Source organism: Macaca mulatta, chromosome 16, assembly GCF_049350105.2.
Source record: "Macaca mulatta isolate MMU2019108-1 chromosome 16, T2T-MMU8v2.0, whole genome shotgun sequence".
Lineage (NCBI taxonomy): Eukaryota > Metazoa > Chordata > Mammalia > Primates > Cercopithecidae > Macaca > Macaca mulatta.
Genome location: NC_133421.1, coordinates 68,298,183 through 68,317,527, shown reverse-complemented (window position 1 = coordinate 68,317,527; position 19,345 = coordinate 68,298,183). Strand labels below are relative to the sequence as shown.

The 19,345-nt window shown below is 53.6% G+C and overlaps 3 protein-coding genes across 9 annotated transcripts in view; all 3 read left to right on the top strand.

The window, feature by feature from the left end:
* The window catches only part of MPP2 (MAGUK p55 scaffold protein 2), an 84,256-nt gene that overhangs the window by 237 nt on the left and 64,674 nt on the right, over positions 1 to 19,345 (top strand). The gene's annotated exons all lie outside the window — the stretch shown is intronic.
* Positions 3,355 to 4,636, top strand: PYY (peptide YY). 4 transcript variants are annotated; one of them, XM_028836560.2, is made up of 4 exons: positions 3,355 to 3,479; positions 3,891 to 4,078; positions 4,184 to 4,258; positions 4,395 to 4,636. In XM_028836560.2, the coding sequence occupies exons 2-4, from the start codon at positions 3,891 to 3,893 to the stop codon at positions 4,417 to 4,419; spliced, it is 288 nt and encodes a 95-aa protein (XP_028692393.2). In that variant the 5' UTR covers positions 3,355 to 3,479; the 3' UTR covers positions 4,420 to 4,636. The 4 variants fall into 4 exon arrangements, with proteins under 4 accessions (XP_028692393.2, XP_028692391.2, XP_077828157.1 ...); XM_028836558.2 differs by having other exon boundaries at positions 4,184 to 4,264; XM_077972031.1 differs by having other exon boundaries at positions 3,359 to 3,479; positions 3,877 to 4,078.
* PPY (pancreatic polypeptide) lies at positions 14,197 to 17,480 on the top strand. Of its 4 annotated transcripts, none has more exons than XM_015119756.3 (4): positions 14,197 to 14,317; positions 16,633 to 16,823; positions 17,066 to 17,137; positions 17,328 to 17,476. In XM_015119756.3, the coding sequence occupies exons 2-4, from the start codon at positions 16,633 to 16,635 to the stop codon at positions 17,350 to 17,352; spliced, it is 288 nt and encodes a 95-aa protein (XP_014975242.1). In that variant the 5' UTR covers positions 14,197 to 14,317; the 3' UTR covers positions 17,353 to 17,476.

The following is a 19,345-nucleotide window of genomic DNA, read 5'->3' as shown; positions in this document are numbered from 1 at the left end:
CATGCTTATTTATTTTCTATTTCCTGTCGCTAGAATGTGAGCTCTATGAGAGCAAGGATTTTGCCTGTTTGTTCACTGCTCTATCCCAGTGCCTAGATCAGTGCCTGGCACACAGCAGGGACTTAATAAGTGCTTATTGTGTGAGGATTGAATTACTCTTTTTATTTTCTTTCTGAGATAGAGTCTCGCTCTGTCACCCAGGCTGGAGTGCAGTGGCGCGACCTTGGCTCACTGCAACCTCTGCCTCTCGGATTCAAGCAATTCTCCTGCTTCAGCTTCCCAAGTAGCTGGGACTACAGGCACGCGCCATGACACCTGGCTAATTTTTGTATTTTTAGTAGAGATGGGGTTTCACCATGTTGGCCAGGCTGGTCTGGAACTCCTGACCTCGTGATTCACTCGCCTGGGCCTCCCAAAGTGCTGAGCCACCACACTTGGCCTGAATTACACTTGCTGTATGACAACCTGCTGTCTGCAGGACCCTGGGCATAAGGAAATGCCTGAGGGTGGAAAGCAGTGGAGCAGTGCTGCACAGTGCATGGTGATCAAAGAGAGGCCTTGTGTGCGGAGTGGGTACAGGCAGGTGGGTGATGGGGTACAGAATTCTAAGCCTCTGGGGATGAATGGCAGAGGCTACACCATCTTGATGAGTGGCCCTTGAGCCCACTGGACAAGGAGAATTGTTGGCTGGGGTCCAGGTCCATGGTCTCCCTGACTTGGGGTGGCCTTGCCAGGTGGTCTCAGAATGGGGACCAAAGGAACCCTTTGATTCTGTCCCCTCCCCCTTTGATTCTGTCCCCTACCCTTCAAAGACAAACTGGAGGCAGGTCCTGGTCTCACTTGGGACCTGGGATCACTTCTACAAAAACGATTGTTTCTGAAGTTTCCCCCCTCACACCGCAGACATGTCTCATGGCCACTGAGTCATGCAGCAATGATGGGTGTGGGTGTGTGGATGGGGGGTGGCTGAGCCCATTGATCGAGGGCTGAGACATCTTCCCCGCTAATCAACAAGTTAATAAGCTCTTCAATGAGGAGGCGGTGATTAATGAACCAATCAGCTTGCCCTGTAATTGGGGACTAAGATTGGAGGGTGGGGGTATGATGGATAGAGACGGTTTGCAGGGATGTGCGGCTGGCTCCTGGTCCACACTGAGACCACCTAGGGGCCCATTTACTTTGGCTATAAATGAGGAAGTGACTTCTTCAGAGGTTGTAGCCTGAATTTAGGCCACCCCATGCCCTCTAGCTTCTACAGTGTCTGTCCTCTCTTCCCATCTGTCCTTGGACTCCACGCTCCCCAAGACATAACAGGGTTCCAGGGATGTCAGATTCCCTGTGGCCATCTCACAGGTTCCTTCTTCTCTCTGCCTGGGATCGGTGCACTAGAAACCCCCTACAACCACCAGGGTTAGTGCTGCAGGATCAGAAGAGCAAATACCTACTCTCTGGTATCCTTGCCCCTGTTAGCCTGCAGGGTCCTTCTCTAGGCCCTGACCCCTGGGATCACAGATGTCCTAACCAGCCCCCACTGCCCCCTCCATCCTAGGGTGAGCGCCTGTCTTTTGTCTTTCCATGGAGGAATGGAATTCTTTGATTTCCGCTGTCTCCCCTCCAAACAGGACAAAGGCTGTGTCTCTGTATCTATGTTCTGGGAACCCCTCAGACTAGGGCTCCCCTATGACATGACCATGTCTCTCCTTTGAGACTGGGGTTCTTAAAGGACAGGGGTGTGCCTTGCCCCCTGGATGAGGGCTTCCTAAAAGGAATGATTTTTCTCCTCCCTCCAAGGGCAGGATCTGTGTCCCCTTGTCCTGGTGTCCTCTTCCACCCCCATGCTCAGCAGGGCACCCTGGTGTTTCCTGGGATGTGGAGTCCCACGGGGCCTGACTGGCTGATAAGGAGCCATTTCCGGAGAATGCAGGTGATTGAACCCATAAAAGGGTGACAGAGAGCCCTGAACTCCCCATCTCAGGAGAGCTCTAAAAATAGCGCCAACAGCCATCTGTCCTGGGGCTGGAGGGGCTGGCTCAGCACCAAGGGCCTGGACAAGTTGGCCCTGTCAGCCCCCATGGGCCAGGGAGAGGAAGCTGGAAGGACTTTATGGGGAGACCTTCCCACAGCCCTTTCTCCTCCTGGGCAGGTGGGTTTGAGGGGGTTGGCAGTCCGGAGGCCCTTCCCCTACTTGGCCTCTCAGAGTGGGTGGTGGGCCCCAGGCTTAGTCTTCGGGTCCCTGCTCCCAGGCCTGCCTCTGGCGCCCCAATGGCTACTCCAGGTGCTGAGCCTTTCTGCCCCTCACAATTGAGAGGTCCTCTTCCTGGGGTCTGCCTCACCCTCCTTTTCCTGTTTGAATCGTGGGTGACCTTGGCTGCTCCATCACCTCCCAGGACTTCAGTTTGCTCATCTGGAAAATGGAGATACACTCAGTTCATCGTCTTGTGATGCCTGAAATTACGCACTACCTGGTGCACAGTAGGTGCTTAATAAACATGAGTCCTTTCCTTCAAAGGATCTGGGCTTAGAGCCCAGTGGAAACTGCCATGGGCCGGGGACAGTGGCATGTGCCTGGGAAGCCTTGGCATCACTCAGGCCCAGAAGACACCAGTGCCCCGAATGACACCTGCATAGGGGTGGAGACACTCTGCCTTGGGAGGGGGCTCTATGCCACACATGGCTGGACCGGGGTCTGTGTGTGCCAGTCTGGATACATAGGTGGCCAACTCAGCTGCTTCTGGTGGGGGGATTGGCTTCTGCCTCCGCCTGCCTCTCTTCCAACTCTTTAATAGAGAGAGGACATAATGGAGTGTTCAGAGAGGCCTTTCCCCCAAGACACCATAAACTGCAGGTCAGGAGCCAAGGTCAGGTGCTCCCACCCTGTCTCCAGGACACTTTCCCCAAGAGGTCCTGTCACTCCTCAGCCCTTCTCCAAACCCTTTGAGCAGAGGCTGAAAAGGGTCGTCTTTTGGAAAGAGTGGTCGTAGATCCCACAGACTGGAGGGAATGTGTCCACCCTCCCACCCCCAACTCCCACCCACGGACAGGCTAGGGAAGACAGAATCTCAACTCTGGTCTTAGCGGCTGCCCCAGGAGTCTAGACCCAACCGCTTCACTTCCTCAGGAGACTAGACCTGCCACTGGGGGGCTGTGGGGTGAATATGGGGTTCAGGCTGGGTACCCCATCCAGTGAGACCCCGAATCTGAGCATGGCAGCTGCCCCCTCAGCTCCTGCGAGGTGGAGACATCACACACTGGCTGCGTATAAGCTCAGTGATCTGGCGAGGGTGGAAGGAGGGAGGAAGAAGGGCCCACCCCCTACTGGCTCCCCCTCCCCCAGGACTCCCCCTCCCTTTCTAGGCGGGGATATAAGCCCCACAAGGAAAGCGCTGAGCAGAGGAGGCCTCAGCTTGACCTGCTGCAGTGCAGCCCTTGGGACTTCCTCGCCTTCCACCTCCTGCTCATCTGCTTCACAAGCTATCGCTGTGAGTGGCTGGGGGCTCAAACATGGTCTGCTACCAGGAAACCCAGGGTGTTTTGTGGGGAAACTGAGGATGGGTGGTGGAAGCTGGGGGTGAGTGGTAGGAAACTGGATTGGAGGGGGCCATTGGAGGTGGGAAGGAGGCCTGGGAGTCCCGTTGCCAGCAACTAACTCTCTGGGCAGCAGCGGGAGTGGGGGTGGGGAGGCAGGCAGGGCTTATGCCCCTCTCACAGATGAGGAAACTGAGTCAGGAGACGGTGCAGTGCCCGAGAACACACAGCAAGCCAGTGGCTGAGCCTTGGTCCGGTACCAGCCCCAGGAAGAGCGTCGGAGCGCGGCCCCGACGGCAGCCGCAGCCTCCCGCCCTGGAGGGTCGAGGCTTGGAATGACCCATCCCCCAGTATCGCCTTCCCAGATGGTGCTCGTGCGCAGGCCGTGGCCCGCCTTGGCCACAGTGATTCTGGCCCTGCTCGTCTGCCTGGGGGCTCTGGTCGACGCCTACCCCATCAAACCCGAGGCTCCTGGCGAAGACGCCTCCCCGGAGGAGCTGAGCCGCTACTACGCCTCCCTGCGCCACTACCTCAACCTGGTCACCCGGCAGCGGTGAGCGTGGTCGCGGAGCGGGACCCCTGGGGCTCTCACTTTGTGGCCCCGCTCCACCTGGGGGCGTGGCCAGATCTGACCACGCTCTTCCCGCCCCGCCCCCAGGTATGGGAAAAGAGACGGCCCGGACGCGCTCCTTTCCAAAACGTTCTTCCCCGACGGCGAGAACCGCCCCATCAGGTCGCGGTAAAAGCGCCCCCGTCACCACACATCCTGCCTCCGAGAGCGCGGCCTGGCCCCACCCTGGCAACATCACTTACGACGTCTCCCAGGCTCGCCTACCCGAGATCCAATTCCTTCCCCTTCGCTTCCGCAGGTCGGAGGTCCCAGACCTGTGGTGAGGACCCCTGAGGCCTCCTGGGAGATCTGCCAACCACGCCCATCTCATTTGCATAGCACTCCCTACCCCACAAACCCGGATTCTGCCTCCCGACGGCGGCGTCTGGGCAGGGTTCGGGTGCGGCCCTCCGCCCGCATCTCGGTGCCCCCGCCCCCTGGGCTGGAGGGCTGTGTGTGGTCCTTCCGTGGTCCCAAAATAAAGAGCAAATTCCACAGAAACGGAATGTGTGCCTTTGTACTTCCTTTCCTTTCTCCTTCGTGGAGGTGGCGTCCAGTGGAAGTGGAGAGTAGAGGCGTGGGGGTCAGGGAAGAGAAAACCGACTTGGACAGAGGCGCCCCAGGACAAGGCTGGGGCGGGCGGCGGGGTTCCCTCTTCTCGGAGCCCAGGGAAGACTCGACCACCCAGCCTGGAGCTGGACAGCGCCCAGACCAGGAATTGCTGTGAAGGAACTCTGGTCGAGTTGGGGCAGGGGTGGATGGAGCTCTGGAAGAAGGGCGGGGAGCGTGGACGGGAGCCTGCTAGGCAGCCTAGGAGAGCAGATGGGGTCAGGGCTGTCCCTCCCCCACCCCGTGAAGCCAAAGATGGCTGGGGGACGAGTCGGGCACCAACACACTGGGGAACTTCCCCAGGAGCTGTATTACTAGCGCCCAGGGCTGGAGTGGCTGGAGGTGAAGTGTGATCCAAAATGGGGCTGTGGAGGACGAGCTGTGTGGGGGTGAGATGGCTGTATGTGTGCTGGAGGAAGAGGCAGGCCATTTCTACCGTCCCCCTTTCACTGAGTAGATGAGCAATGGGAGTGTGGAGGCTGCCCTATCCCTAAGAAACTGCCCTCCCCCATATCGCTGAATTCACACTCAGTGGATGTCATGAACCGTTCTTTCCCAGTGACAAGGCCATAGGGACACCCTCCATGTACCCCCCCTCCCCTGGACTAGCTACTGAAGCCTAAAGGCTCTGTAGATGTTTAAACTGGAATCCAACTCGAACCCCTCACCACTCTGCACCTATTCCAGAGCCTCTGCCTGCAGACCGATCTCCCCTGACATCCATCCTTCCCTGCCCCTTTCCTCCAAGAAGCTTGCCTTGATTGCCCAATTGCACTCTTCCTGCCTTCTCTGGCTGCCCGGCTCTCAAGGCCTCCGCTCTGTTCACTAAGAGTTCTGTCTATGTCTCTGTATCCTGTGTCCCTCCTGGGGCCTCAGGAAGGAAGGGCCTATGTCTTCTTCCTGGGACACAGCCTCCTGTAGCTGTGGGCTCTGTCCTGGGACTCTAGGTCAGCAAGACCTGCCCAAATCTGAAGCAAGGCGCTAGGAGATGAGGGAGGAAATCAAAGCCTGTTACCCAGAGAGTGAAAAAACAACAGGAAGGCTGGGGCATCCTTGCAGCAGATCAGGGTTTTTTGGTTTTGTTTTGTTTTTGCTTTTTGTTTTGAGACAGAGTTTTTGCTTTTGTTGCCCAGGCTGGAGTGCAGTGGTGCCATCTCGGCTCACTGCAAACTCCACCTCCTGGGTCCAAGTGATTCTCCTGCCTCAGCCTCCTGAGTAGCTGGGACTACAGGTGCCTGCCACCATACCCGGCTAATTTTTGTATTTTTAGTAGAGACAGGGTTTCACCATGTTGGCCAGGATGGTCTTGATCTCCTGACCTCGTGATCTGCCTGTCTTGGCCTCCCAAAGTGCTGGGATTACAGGCGTAAGACACTGCGCCTGGCCCGGATCAGGGTTTTTTTTTTTTTTTTTTTTTTTTTGAGACGGAGTCTTGCTCTGTTGCCCAGACTGGAGTGCAGTGGCGCCATCTCGGCTCACTGCAAGCTCCGCCTCCCGGGTTCACGCCATTCTCCTGCCTCAGCCTCCGGAGTAGCTGGGACTACAGGCGCCCGCCACCACGCCCGGCTAATTTCTTTTTGTATTTTTAGTAGAGACGGGGTTTCACCGTGTTAGCCAGGATGGTCTCGATCTCCTGACCTCGTGATCCGCCCGCCTCGGCCTCCCAAAGTGCTGGGATTACAGGCTTGAGCCACCGCGCCCGGCCAACGGATCAGGGTTTTTAAGGACTATTTGCAGTTCAATGGTTCTGGAAGGAGAGAAGACTCTAAAGCTGACTGTGCCATAGCTGCAGAGAAGGTCCCTGCTTGCACACAGGTCCGTTGGGGGCCAGAGGGCTCTGACACCCACCCTCCCCTGTGCTGTCCTCCAGCCTCCCTGGAGGTAGAGCTGAAAGGGTGAGGCAGAGGAGGCAGGTGGAGGTCACCAGCTATGTGGATTCTGATGCTCTGCGCCTTTGCCCAGGCCACTCTCCCTGCTTGCAGAGCCCTTTCCCTCTCTTCAGCCTGAAAGATACTCTCAGGATAGTAGTCACCTCCTCCCGGAAGCCTTGCCTGATTTCTTGGGGATGAAGTTAGTTTCTTTGACTCCCTCTCCCCACTCATTATCTTGGACCCACTTTCCATCCCATTTTGCCTCCTGTCTTCTCTCCTGCAACAGGACAGGTGGGATGGGAGCACACAGTGGCTGCCCAGAGCTTTGGTTCATTGTGTGGGTGGGGAGCGGGAGAATGTGTCTGTGTGTTGGTGTCCTTGATCCCCTGTCTATTGGTCTGCTGGGAGAGCTATAGTCAGTTTAAGGCGGATGGAAGAGAAACCTGGTATGAATTAGGCATGACTACAGACAATTTCTGTCCAGCTTGACCATCAGTCACATGGGTCCACCTCATGTTCATTTTGAGGAGTGTTGAGCAGTTTAGGGTAATAATATTACTAATAATTATTATTAGTATAATAATAATGAGAATAGCAATAATTACCTTTCCCAAAAAAACACTTATTTATGTGCTAGACACTGAGCTGTTTGTTTTACATATATCATATTACTAGGATATTGATTTGGCTTAAAAAAAACAGGTGGAATTAACAGTGGCTTAAACAAGATGGAAATTTATTTCTCTTGCATGAAATGTGAGTGACATCTGGGGAGTTGGCAGTTGTACTCCATGAGGGCATCCAAGAGCCCGGGCTCCCCATTTGTGGCTTCCCCATGCCCTCATCTATGTCATTTACAGGACTGCAGACAGCCCACCATGGCCTCATCTGTGTTCTAGCCAGTGGCAAGGGAGGGAAGGGCAAGATAGGCACTCTGGTTACTACGTTGTATAATAAGTTACCCTAAAACTTGGCAGCTTCAAACAACCATTGTACATCACTGAGGATTTTGTGGGTCAGGGTCAGGAAGTGCTCCTCCTGGCAGTTCTTGCTTTGAGTTTCACATGCGGATACTACCAGAGGTTGGCAGGGTTGCAGTTAAGGATCCACCGGGGTGATGCCTGAGAAGGCTCATTCGCATGCTGGTGCTGGCTGTTGAGTTCAGCTGGGGATGTTGACCATTGTACCTACATGTGGCCTCTCCAGCCTGATATTCTTGGGGTAGTTGGACTTACATGGTAACTGGTCTCCTGCTTAGAGTATTTCAAGAGAATCAGATGAAGGTGGCATTGCTGTTTAGTTTGCTAGGGCTGCCATACCAAAGAATCACAGACTGGGTGGTTTAAGCAACAGTTTTTGTGGCTAGCAGTCTGAAATGAAGGCGTTGGCAGGTTAATTCCTTCTGATCTGTTCCAGGCCCCTCTCGTTGTCTTGAAGATGGGTGTCTGAGCTGTGCCTCTTCACCTCATCTTCCCTCTTTGCATGTCTGTTTCTGTGTCCAAATTTCCCCTTTTCAAAGGAGAACAGTCCTACAGGATTAGGGGCTCACACACTATAGTATGACCTCATCTTTTTTTTTTTTTTTTTTTTTTTGAGATGGAGTCTCACTCTGTTGCCCAGGCCGGAGTGCAGTGGCGTGATCTAGGCTCACCACAACCTCCGCCTCGCAGGTTCAAGCGATTCTCCTGCCTCAGGCTCCGGAGTAGCTGAGACTACAGACATGCGCCACCACACTCAGCTAATTTTTGTATTTTTAGTAGAGATGGGCTTTCACTATGTCAGCCAGGGTGGTCTCAAACTCCTGACCTTGTGATCCACCCGCCTTGGCCTCCCAAAGTGCTGGGATTTCAGGCGTGAGCCACCGCGCGCCTGGCAACCTCATCTTAACTGATTATATCTGCAATGACCCCTTTTCTAAATAAGGTCACATTCTGAAGTACTGGGAGTTAGGACTTCAACATATGAATTTCAGGAGGAACACAATTTAACTCACGACAACCATTTTTTGTGACCCAGCCTCAGAAGTCACATAGCACCATATCCCATATTCTGTTGGTCAAAGCAGTCACAAGTGCACTCACATTCAAGAAGAGGGGACACAGACCCACTGTAGAATCACACATGAGATAGGAGGTATTTTTGTGTCGTCTTTGAAAAATATAATCTGCCATAGGCAGGCACATCCATTCCTAAAAACAGAATGGCAAAAACCACTTTAACTCTCAGCCCATTGGCTAAAGCCTAGTCTCATGGCCCCACTTAGCTGCAAAGGCAACCTGTGTCTTTGCTGAGTGGCTGTGTGCCCATCTCAAGCTCTTTGTTTTTACAAATTTTTTAAATTTATAAATGGATTATCTTTTTTTTTTTTTGAGACTGAGTTTTGCTCTTGTTGCCCAGGCTGGAGTGTAATGGCACGATCTCAGCTCACTGCAGCCTCCCCTTCCTGGTTCAAGCGATTCTCCTGCCTCAGCCTCCTGAGGAGGTTGGATCATAGGCATGCACCACCACGGCCCAGCTAATTTTGTATTTTTAGTAGAGACAGGGTTTCACCATGTTGGACAGGCTGGTCTTGAACTCCTGACCTCAGGTGATCCACCCGCTTTGTCCTCCCAAAGTGCTGGGATTACAGGTGTGAGCCACCGTGCCCAGCCGGATTATCTTTTTGTTATATAACAAACCTACATATGTACCATCTCGAGGTTTTTGATGATGAAAGGAGAATGTGGATATTTGGGCACCTAACATTATCTACTAGGAACATGATGTCCTTTGAATGTCATCTAGAAATCATTTGGGCCTATCTCTTCATTGAACCAATGGGAATCCCAAGGCGGAGAGGAAGAGGCTTGCAGGAAGCCGTAGAATAAGGGACAGAGGTAAGAGATCTCATCCCGAAGCAGTTCTGTTTCTACTAAACATGAAATCTAAACTCTCTGCCAGAAACTCAGGCTTTTCATAACACCCTTTCCTCCTTCAGTGGCACTTCCTGCAATTTCTCAGTGTGTGCCCCTAAAGTGCTCAACCCCATTGCCACAGACCCCTGCTTCTGTGAAATAGCATTTCCCCCTGCCTCCAGCCTTCAAGGCCACTTCAGGTCTCATTTCCTCCAGGAACCTTACTGCCCTGGCCTCCCTGTTTACCTCCCCAACACTGTCTTTTTTTTTTTTTTTAAATGAGATGGAGTCTTGCTCTGTTGCCCAGGCTAGAGTGCAGTGACGCGATCTCGGCTCACTGCCAGCTCCACCTCCCGGGTTCACGCCATTCTCCTGCCTCAGCCTCCTGAGTAGCTAGGACTCCAGGCGCCTGCCACCACACCCAGCTAATTTTTGTGTTTTTAGTAGAGAAGGGGTTTCACCGTGTTAGCCAGGATGGTCTTGATCTCCTGACCTCGTGATCTGCCTGCCTCGGCCTCCCAAAGTGCTGGGAATACAGGCATGAGCCACCACGCCCGGCTTGTTTTTTTTGAGATGGCGTCTTGCTCTTGTCGCCCAGGCTGGAGTGCAGTGGTGCTATCTCAGCTCACTGCAACATCTGCCTCCCAGGTTCAAGCAATTCTCCTGCCTCAGCCTCCCGAGTAGCTGGGATTACAGGCACCCACCACCATGCCTGGCTACTTTTTTGTATTTTTTGTAGAGATGGGGTTTCATCATGTTGGCCAGGCTGTTCTCAAACTGTATTATGTAGCTTAGTTTAGTTTCTATTTTAGCAAGAAAGAAGCCTTCCTCTTTGAGAAAAATTTGGAGCAGTAATGACAGGATTTGCTATTGCAGACACTGGAGACAGGAAGGGAGAAATATTGAACTCTCCCTGTGTGTCTTCAGGAGGCCCTGGAGGCAGATGGAGTTCCTAGGGCAGAGAGAAGTGGAGGCAGAGCCCAGACTCCAAATTAGTGGAGTGAGCCCCCACTGGGTCCTGAGTTGGCTCAGAGTGGGTGAGAGAAGGGGCGTAAGGTACGTGTGTGCATGTCACAGCTATCCCGAGCCCAAAGGCTTCTCCAGGGCATAGGTCCTGGCATCTGGGGGCAGCTGCCCCCCACTCTATCTCTTCCTCTGCTGTTGCCATTTAATTTTGGAATAAGACATTGGCTTAAGAGCCGGGCCAGGCTCTAGCCAGTGGCGGGTTGGGATTGGGGGGGTCTGCAAACAGGGATAAAGCCAGGCTGGAACCATGTGGACCTGGGTTTAGTTTTGACCCTTCCTGACTCCCATGTGACCTTAGACAGCCTCAGCTACCTCACTGGACCTCGGTTTTCTTATCCGATAAGGGTGAAGAGTAATTCCTGCCTCTCTCACAAGGTAGCAAAGAGGCATTTGTAAGATGACCTGTGAGTAAGGTTCTGAAGCACAGGGCTAGCTGAGGGATGGCTGCCAGCTTGCTGGAGGGCCACAGCCAGTTTCTTCCCCTTTCTGAACTTTCACGTCCTCACTTTCAAAAAAAGCCATCCTGGCCAGAGGCAATGGCTCACGGCTATAATCCCAGCACTTTGGGAGGCTGAGCTGGGTAGATACTTGAGCCCATCTCTCAAAAAAAAAAAAAAAAAAAAAAAAAAATAGCAGGCCATGGTGGCAAGCACTTGTGGTCCCAGCTACTTGGGAAGCTGAGATGGGAGGATCCCTTGAGTCCAGGAGACAGAGCCCAGGAGACATCGCTGTAGTGAGCGATGATCCTGCCACTGCACCCCAGCCCTAGTGACAGAGTGAGAGCCCATCTGAAAACAAAACAAACAAAAAAAAAGCAAGCCTTCCCCCAGCTTCTCACGCAGCTTTGACCTCTTTGTAGAACCCTTGCTTCTTCATCACCTCCTGCTGCCCCCATGAGGCCCAGAACAGATGTGCGATAAATGACCACTCATTGGTTGATTAACTGAAAGCAGCAGGGATTGAGGTTAGACAGCCAGGATGGGGGCGGGGCAGGGGAATGTGTGTGATAGAGGACTCGGTGAGGGCCAAGCTGCTGCCCTGGGGTCGAGTATGTAGGGGCCCCCATTCCCTTTGCTCCTTTACCTGCCTTCATTCACTCTGTGACCTCAGGTGTTTCTGGGGTGTTCCCCTCCTAGTCTCATAGCACTTACTCCATCCCCGTCACCGCCAGTGGCCATCTGCCTTGTGCCAGAGGGCGTGGTGTTGGGCAGAGGAAGAGGTACCACTATCATCTTCATTTGGTGGGTCTGCAAACCAGGAATTGGTGCTTTCTTTATTTCTTTTCTTTTCTTTTTTTTTTTTTTTTTGAGACCTAGCCTCACTCTGTCGCCCAGGCTGGAGTGCAGTGGCGCGATCTTGGCTCACTGAAACCTTCGACTCCCAGATTCAAGCAATTCTCCTGTCTCGCCCTCCCGGGTAGCTGGGACTACAGGCGCCCGCCACCACACCCGGCTGATTTTTTAAATTTTTAGTAGAGACGGGGTTTCACCATGTTAGCCAGGATGGTCTTGATCTACTGACCTTGTGATCCGCCCACCTCGGCCTCCCAAAGTGCTGGGATTACAGGCGTGAGCCACCGTGCCCGGTGAATTGGTGCTTTCTTTAAGCAGGGCTCTGTGGCAAGCACTATGGGAACGTTACCAAAAAGAGGTCCTGACCCAGACCCCAAAAGAGGGTTCTTGGGGCTCACGCAAGAAAGAATTCAGGGTGATTCCGCAGAGTAGAATGAAAGTAAGTTTATTAGATAAGGAAACAAGGGCCAGGTGCAGTGGCTCATGCCTGTAATCCCAGCACTTTGGGAGGTCGAGGCAGGAGGATCGTTTGAGCTTGGTCAAAAAAGTGAGCCCCCATCTCTACAAAATCAATCAATAAATAAAAGGAAAGTAAAGAAACAAAGAATGGCTACTCCACAGGCAGAGCACCCCCACGGCTGCTGTCTGGCTATTTTTATGGTTATGTCTTGATCATATACTAATAAACAAGGGGTGGATTATTCATGAGTTTTCCAGAGAAGTGGGGATTTCCCAGAACTGAGGGTTCCACCTCCTTTTAGACCATGGAGGGTAACTTTCAGATGTTGCCATGGCATTTCTAAACTGTCTGGCGCTGGTGGGAGCATCTCTTAGCATGCTAATGTATTATAATTAGTGTATAACGATCAGTGAGGCCAGGTGCAGTGGCTCACACCTGTAATCCCAGCACTTCGGGAGGCTGATGGGGGCAGATCATTTGAGGTCAGGAGTTCGAGACCAGCCTCACCAACATGGTGAAAGCCCATCTCTGCTGAAAAAGAAAAAAAGAAAAATCAGTGAGGGCAATCAGCGGTCACTTTGATCACTCTCTTGGTTTTTGCGTGTTCTTACCAACTTCTTTACCTCATTCTATCAGCAGGGTCTTGTGACCTGTATGTTGTGCCGGCCTCCTATCTTGTCCTGTGACTAAAAATGCCTAACCTCCTGGGAATGCAGCCCAGCAGGTCGCAGCCTCATTTTACCCACCCCTGTTCAAGATGGAGTCGCTCTGGTTCAAACGCCTCTGACAGGAACACATGAAGATGAGTGAGAACCATTGCTGTGTTCTAGACATAGTGATGTAGTTAGACTTTGCGTCCCCACCAAATCTCATCTTAAATTGTAATCCCCATAGTCCTCATGTGTCAAGGGAGAGACCAGGTGGAGGTCATTGAATCACGCGGGCAGTTTTCCCCATGCTGTTCTCGTGATAGTGAGTGAGTCGTCACGAGAGCTGATGATTTTATAAGTTGCTCTTCTCCCCTTTGATCAGCACTTCTCCTTCCTGCTGCCTTGTGAGAAAGATGCCTTGCTTCCCCTACGCCTTCTGCCATGATTGTAAGTTTCCTGAGGCCTCCCCCGCCATGCTGAACTGTGAGTCAATTAAACCTCTTTTTTTTATAAATTACCCAATCTCGGGTAGTTCTTTTTGTTTTTTGTGTGTTTTTTGAGATGGAGCCTTACTCTGTTGCCCAGGCTGGAGTGTAGTGGCATCATCTCGGTTCACTGCAACTTCCGCCTCCCCGGTTCAAGTGATTCTCCTGCCTCAGCCTCCCAAGTAGCTGGAATTACAGGTATGCGCCACCACGCCTGGCTAATTTTTGTGTTTTTAGTAGTGATGGGATTTCAGCATGTTGGCCAGGCTGGTCTTGAACTCCTGACCTCAGGTGATCCGCCCACCTCAGCCTCCCAAAGTGCTGGGATTACAGGTGTGGGCCACTGCGCCTGACCTCAGACAGTTCTTTTCAAAGCGGTATGAAAATGAACACACATGGCCGTGCAGTGTAGAAAGCACATCTACTACCACTTCCTCCTGGATTGTCACCACATCCCTGAGAGGACCCAGAAGAGGAATCTGTTGTTTGCACAGGAGAAAAAGGAAAGCTACAGTTTGGTTGACATTTGTGGAGTACCTGTTATTTGTTAGGCACTTAGGTTTACCTCTGCGACAGGACAGAACTACAAGTGGCCCTGGCATCTGAGTCAATCCCTAGATCCACTGTCTGTCGAGTGGGGCTGGGTTCCCACATGAGTAGCAGCCAGAACAGGTCCCTCCAAGGCCACGGTCCTGTGGGAGCTCAGACCCTTTTAACTAGGGTTGGAGCCTGGCGCCCTCTGGCGGCAATAGCTGCAACCTCTCCCTGCCAAACCCAAGGCCAGCCTGAGACCAGTCACCAGTTCACACCCTTGTTTTGCAAGCAGAAAACCTCCGTCCAGAGAAAGGCCCTGGCTTGCTGAGACAGAGCGACTTTCATATTTGCCTTGCGGAATGTAAGTTGTCTGGTGAAGCAATATTGCTCTTCTTGTTAACAAAAATCAAAATTGGGAGGGTTAAGGCAGAACACTGATGTTTGCTGGGCCTTCCTTTATTCTCCCTATCTTGAGATGGGTGTGATGAGCTCATTTTACAGAGAGGAAAAGTGAAGCTTTTCCTTCTGTAGAGAGATTAAATCAATTACTGTAGAGAGGTTAAATCAATTACTTTCCCAGGCTCACACAGCCAGCCAATGGCAGAGCCAGGATTTGGTCCCAGTTCTGTCTGACTCTAACCCCACCCTGCCAGATCCCTGGAGTTTCACCTCCAGTTCCCTGTTCCCCAACAGTCCCCCCACCCCCCAACTTCTTGGTGTACTAATCTGGGACAGCAGAACATCAGCAGTCATAAGTCCTTAGCTCCGTACTCCGTGTCACCGTGTCATTCAGACACAGCCAGTTACCACTCCTTGGCCTAAGCTGGGGAAGGAGACTGGGGGTTGGGAGGTGCTGGGCAGGGGAGATTCAGGGGCTTCTGGTGGGGATGGATTAGTGGGGTTGAGAATCTAAGCCAGAATTTGGGACCTCGGTAGCTATGAGATCTTGAGCAAGCATCTCTACGTCTGTGAGCCTCAGGTTTCTCAGCCAAAAAGTGGGAAATTCTACCAATACTTTGTCTGACTGGCTGTGTGGTTTGGTGCCAGCGATTTGACATCTCTGAGCAGATTTCAGATCCTGAATCTGTAAAATAGGTTGTTGTGGGGATTTAGTGAGGTGACTGAACTGGAAGCACTTTGGAAAATGTGAGGCTTTACAAATGATGCTGGTTTTTAGCACTTTCCTGGAATGGGGGCTCTGAGATGGGGAGGGAAATGGCTACGGGAAACTGGCACCCCCTCAACCTTTCCCCTGAACCCAAGCACATGAGTTCTCATTCTGCATCCTATGCACCCACCAAATGGGTTTCTCCAAGCTTGGTACCCCACTCCTTTCCACCTTGCCTGAGGACCTGAGGCGCCTTCCCTCTTCCCACCTTGTTCTAGTTGCAAGCTTCAGAGGATGGCCTGAGTTTCCATTCTTCATCCTGGAGGCTCTAGCTGCAGCCTCAATCTTCCAGCTGCAGCTTCAATCTTCTGCCCAGAGGGAATATGTTGGATGATTTGGGTTGATCCTTGGGAGGCAGGAGAGCTAGTTCCAAGGCCTGTGACCAAAACCTTTCAGTCACTCTGAAGTTCCGGAACCCCATCTTTCTTGAACCAAGCCTGCTCTGGTGCCCAAAGGGAAGGAGTGTCAGGGATGGAGGCCCACAGGAGACTTTTCCTGTGGTCCAGTTTTGTCTGTTATGCTGCTGGTCTGGCACCCACAGCACTGCCCTGTCCTCCTCCTGTCTCTGGCCTCAGATACTGACAATATCGGGAGACAGTTGGAGGAGGGGCGAGGGCTGTGGAGCGAGAGAAGCTGACAGGAGGCGGGGACTCTGGGGGGCTGAGGGCTATAAAGCGGTCCAGCTGAGGGCAGGGGCCCATCCGGCCTGAGGCAGGTGCTTGTTTGGTCTAGTACCCATTTACTCTGGACTCCAGGTAAGCGGGCTCAGCCTGCCTGGGGCTCTGGGGGCCTCCCCCAGGCTGGGGCCTCGGATGGAGAGGAGTTGGTGCTTCGCAGGGCCAGGGGCCTTGGGAGGCCTAAGGTCCTGCTTGGGTCTTGCTTTCTGCATCTGGACAGACCTGTCACGCTAGAAGACAGCACGTATATGTGCACACTCGTGTGCATGGCCATGAACCGGAATGTGTGACTGTGACCTTGTGAGTGACAGGGGTCCCTGTGTGAGTGCCTTTGCCGGTCTGTGCAGGACGACATGGGCAATAGCATCTTCTCCAGGACCCATATCTGTGTCTCTATTGCAGGTTGGAGGGCCAGACCCACAAGGTCATGGATTTCTGTCCTTGGCTTCCCGAGTTCATTCTGTGTCCCCCACCCTGTGGGTGACCTGGCATGGCCTTATTCCCACTAGCTGCTGCCTCCTTGGAGCCATGAGGCCCTGGATGTCATGAGTCCCATGTGTCCAGGACTCATGTCCCCATTTTCTCTGCTATGCTTTTCTAACTTGCAAGGCGCTGGCTTGCTGGGCTGCTCACAGGACAGGCTGTCCGCACCTTCAGAGCAGTGTCTAGGAGGTGGAGTGGTCAGCTTGGAGTGGCCCTTTGCTCTGCCCCCTTGTCCCCAGGCTTGGAGAAATGGATGATGGGCTAAGAGGCTGGGTAGATGGACCCTGCTTCCTGGGCATGGGAAATCTGCAGCCCGGGCTCTCCACCTCCCCTCTGCTTGCTCCTCAGATGGCTGCCACACGCCTCTGCCTTTCCCTGCTGCTCCTGTCCACCTGTGTGGCTCTGTTACTACAGCCACTGCTGGGTGCCCAGGGAGCCCCGCTGGAGCCAGTGTACCCAGGGGACAATGCCACGCCAGAGCAGATGGCCCAGTATGCGGCTGATCTCCGTAGATACATCAACATGCTGACCAGACCTAGGTGTGTGCCACAGTCGGGGAGAGAGATCCAGCCCCTGGGACCCTGAGCCCACTCTACATTCCTGGCCACACCCTATCCCCAGCCCCAGCCCCTTCCAGGCCTGCTCTTGGGAAAACAGGGCATCTGTGCTGAACAGGCCTAGGCCAATGTGCCCTGGGAGACATGGTGCCTACAGGCAGATATGAAACGGGTGGGCTGGCACCTGGGCACAGTGCTTGCCCCTGCTGCCTCTTCCCTCCCAGGTATGGGAAAAGACACAAAGAGGACACGCTGGCCTTCTCGGAGTGGGGGTCCCCGCATGCTGCTGCCCCCAGGTGAGTTTGACTCCCTGCCCTGTCTGTCCAACTCCCTGGGGCTGAAATAGGGGTGGTGGGACCGAATCAGAGTTTGAAAAGGTGTAGTGGGGGGTGGAAGAGGGAGAACAGGAGCCCAGAGCCAGCCTGAGGCCTCCTGAGGACACGAGGCCTGCCGCCTACACTGCCATGTTCTGCCCTGTCCTCACAGGGAGCTCAGCCCGCTGGACTTGTAATGCTACCTTCTGTCTCCTACGACTCCATGAGCAGTGCCAGCCCAGCTCTCCCTTCTGCACCCTTGGCTCTGGTCAAAGCTTGCTCCCTGCTCCCGCACAGGCTCAATAAAGCAAGTCAAAGCCACAGCCTGTCCTGTGTCTCTGTGGACCCCTGGTGGGGGCAGCAGGAAGCGCCAAATGCATGGGAGAGAAAGAGGAGGGCAGGGCAGTGGAAAAGGGGATCATCCAGAACATTGGTGGGGTCATCAGAGTCGCTCAGCTCATCCTCTCCCTTTCACAGAGGGACAAGTGGTGGCCAGAGGAAGGCAGGGACTCCACTGAGCAGATGGTCCTGCATGGTCCTTCGGCAAGTCTATGAACTGGTAGTCTTGAATCTTCCCAGTTCAGCACCCATAGATCTTCCCGACATGGCCCGATGACAGCCCTTCCCCAAGTGCGCCCCTCACCAGTGCCTTACTGCAGCCTAGGCAGCAGAAGCACCAAAAATTATACTAAAGCATCCTTGGCATGGGGGCAGGCGCACAGCCCAGCCTGGAAGAACGATTCTGGTGCTACAGCAGTCTTGGCTGCATCCAGGGCCCTGAGCTGCCATCCAGAAGTTTGGAGAGAATGGGCTGCCCCGCGAGGTAGTGAAGTCCTGGGCACAGGAGGTATTCAAGCTGCTGTGGAAGGGGAGGAGGCTAGATTAACTGAGAGTTCCAGCCAATTGAATCGAATCTGTAGATTGCACACTCCAGCCCTGTGAGGGCAAGGACCTGGATCCTGCCCCAGGGAGGACTGCCCAGAGTCCCAGAGCACCCATCTCTTCCTGGCCCTTCTCAGGCACCCTGAATAGGTGGGGACAGCGCGCGCATGCATGCGTGTGTACATGTGTGTGTGTAAAGGGGAGAAGTGAGGGAACTAGATGTGTCCGGTTCCTAGAATGGCTTCTCCTGCCTCCCCCACACGCTTGGCCTGAAGGGATGGGGTTATGGGTTTGGAGGATGAGGGGTCCGCTTTTCTGGGCTTAGCACCTTGCACAGAAATGGAAATAGCACCACAATTGTGTTTCTCCTCAAGTCCTACTCCATCTGGTGTGTGCAAATGACCTGGAAGTAGAACCAGATCCTAAAAGACAAAGAACTTCTAGAGGATGCAGCTGCTTGGCTCAGATTAATTTTTTGTTTTTGGAGATAGGGTCTTGCTCTGTCACCCAGGCTGGAGTATAGTGGCCTGATCACAGCTCACCATAGCCCTGACCTCCTGGCCTCAAGCGATCCTTCTGTCTCAGCCTCCCAAGTAGCTGGAACTATAGGCACATGCCACCACACCTAGCTAATTTTATTTTTGTAGAGACAGGGTCTTGCTATGTTGCCCAGTGTGGTCTCAAACTCCTGGGTTCAAGCGATCTGCTCACCTCGGCCTCCCAAAATGCTGGGATTGCAGGTGTGAGCCACTGTGCCCGGCCTCTGGTTGATTCTTAAATATAAGGGATGTCTGGATAGAGAGAGGGTTTTGCAAGAGAACGGTTTGGGTCTGGGAGAGGGAGTCTGAAGTCCCAGCATTTTCTCTGGCAGCTTAAGGGGATGGGTGGTGAATGGGGAGAGGAGTGGATACTTCTTAGGGCCAGGGGTTCACACCCTGGAGACATACCTGGATGTGAGGGTAGGATCAGGGCAGGGGGCTCTTCCCCCACCAGGTCTCTCTGATGGCCATGGGAGCCCCCAGAAGAGAGAGCCACCCTCACACCCAGCTTCTCAGGGACAGGCCCTGGCCAGGCTCCACCCTTTCTCCTGCTCTGAAGTCCAGGAGGCGAAGGCGGCCCCCTATACTCTGCATGCTGAGGGGCAAAGGCACCTCTTCTTGTTACTGTGCCAACTCTGACAGCCCAAGCTGGGCTGTTTGGTAGAAACTTGAGCCAGGTGGGAGTTGGGGTGTGTCTAGCTGAAGCCCCTCCTTTGAGGTTTCTTCTCTCACCTCTGCTCTCCCTCCGGGTTAGAGCCCCCACACTGGT

Bases quoted from the DNA above. Each gene is read 5' to 3' on its own strand.
- PYY (XM_028836558.2), top strand. From the start codon at position 3,891: ATGGTGCTCGTGCGCAGGCCGTGGCCCGCCTTGGCCACAGTGATTCTG. The intron at 4,079-4,183 runs GTGAGCGTGGTC...CCCCGCCCCCAG, and splicing joins AACCTGGTCACCCGGCAGCG to GTATGGGAAAAGAGACGGCC. The intron at 4,265-4,394 runs GTAAAAGCGCCC...TCGCTTCCGCAG, and splicing joins AACCGCCCCATCAGGTCGCG to GTCGGAGGTCCCAGACCTGT.
- PPY (XM_077969310.1), top strand. The intron at 16,824-17,065 runs GTGTGTGCCACA...CTTCCCTCCCAG, and splicing joins AACATGCTGACCAGACCTAG to GTATGGGAAAAGACACAAAG. The intron at 17,138-17,327 runs GTGAGTTTGACT...CTGTCCTCACAG, and splicing joins CCGCATGCTGCTGCCCCCAG to GGAGCTCAGCCCGCTGGACT.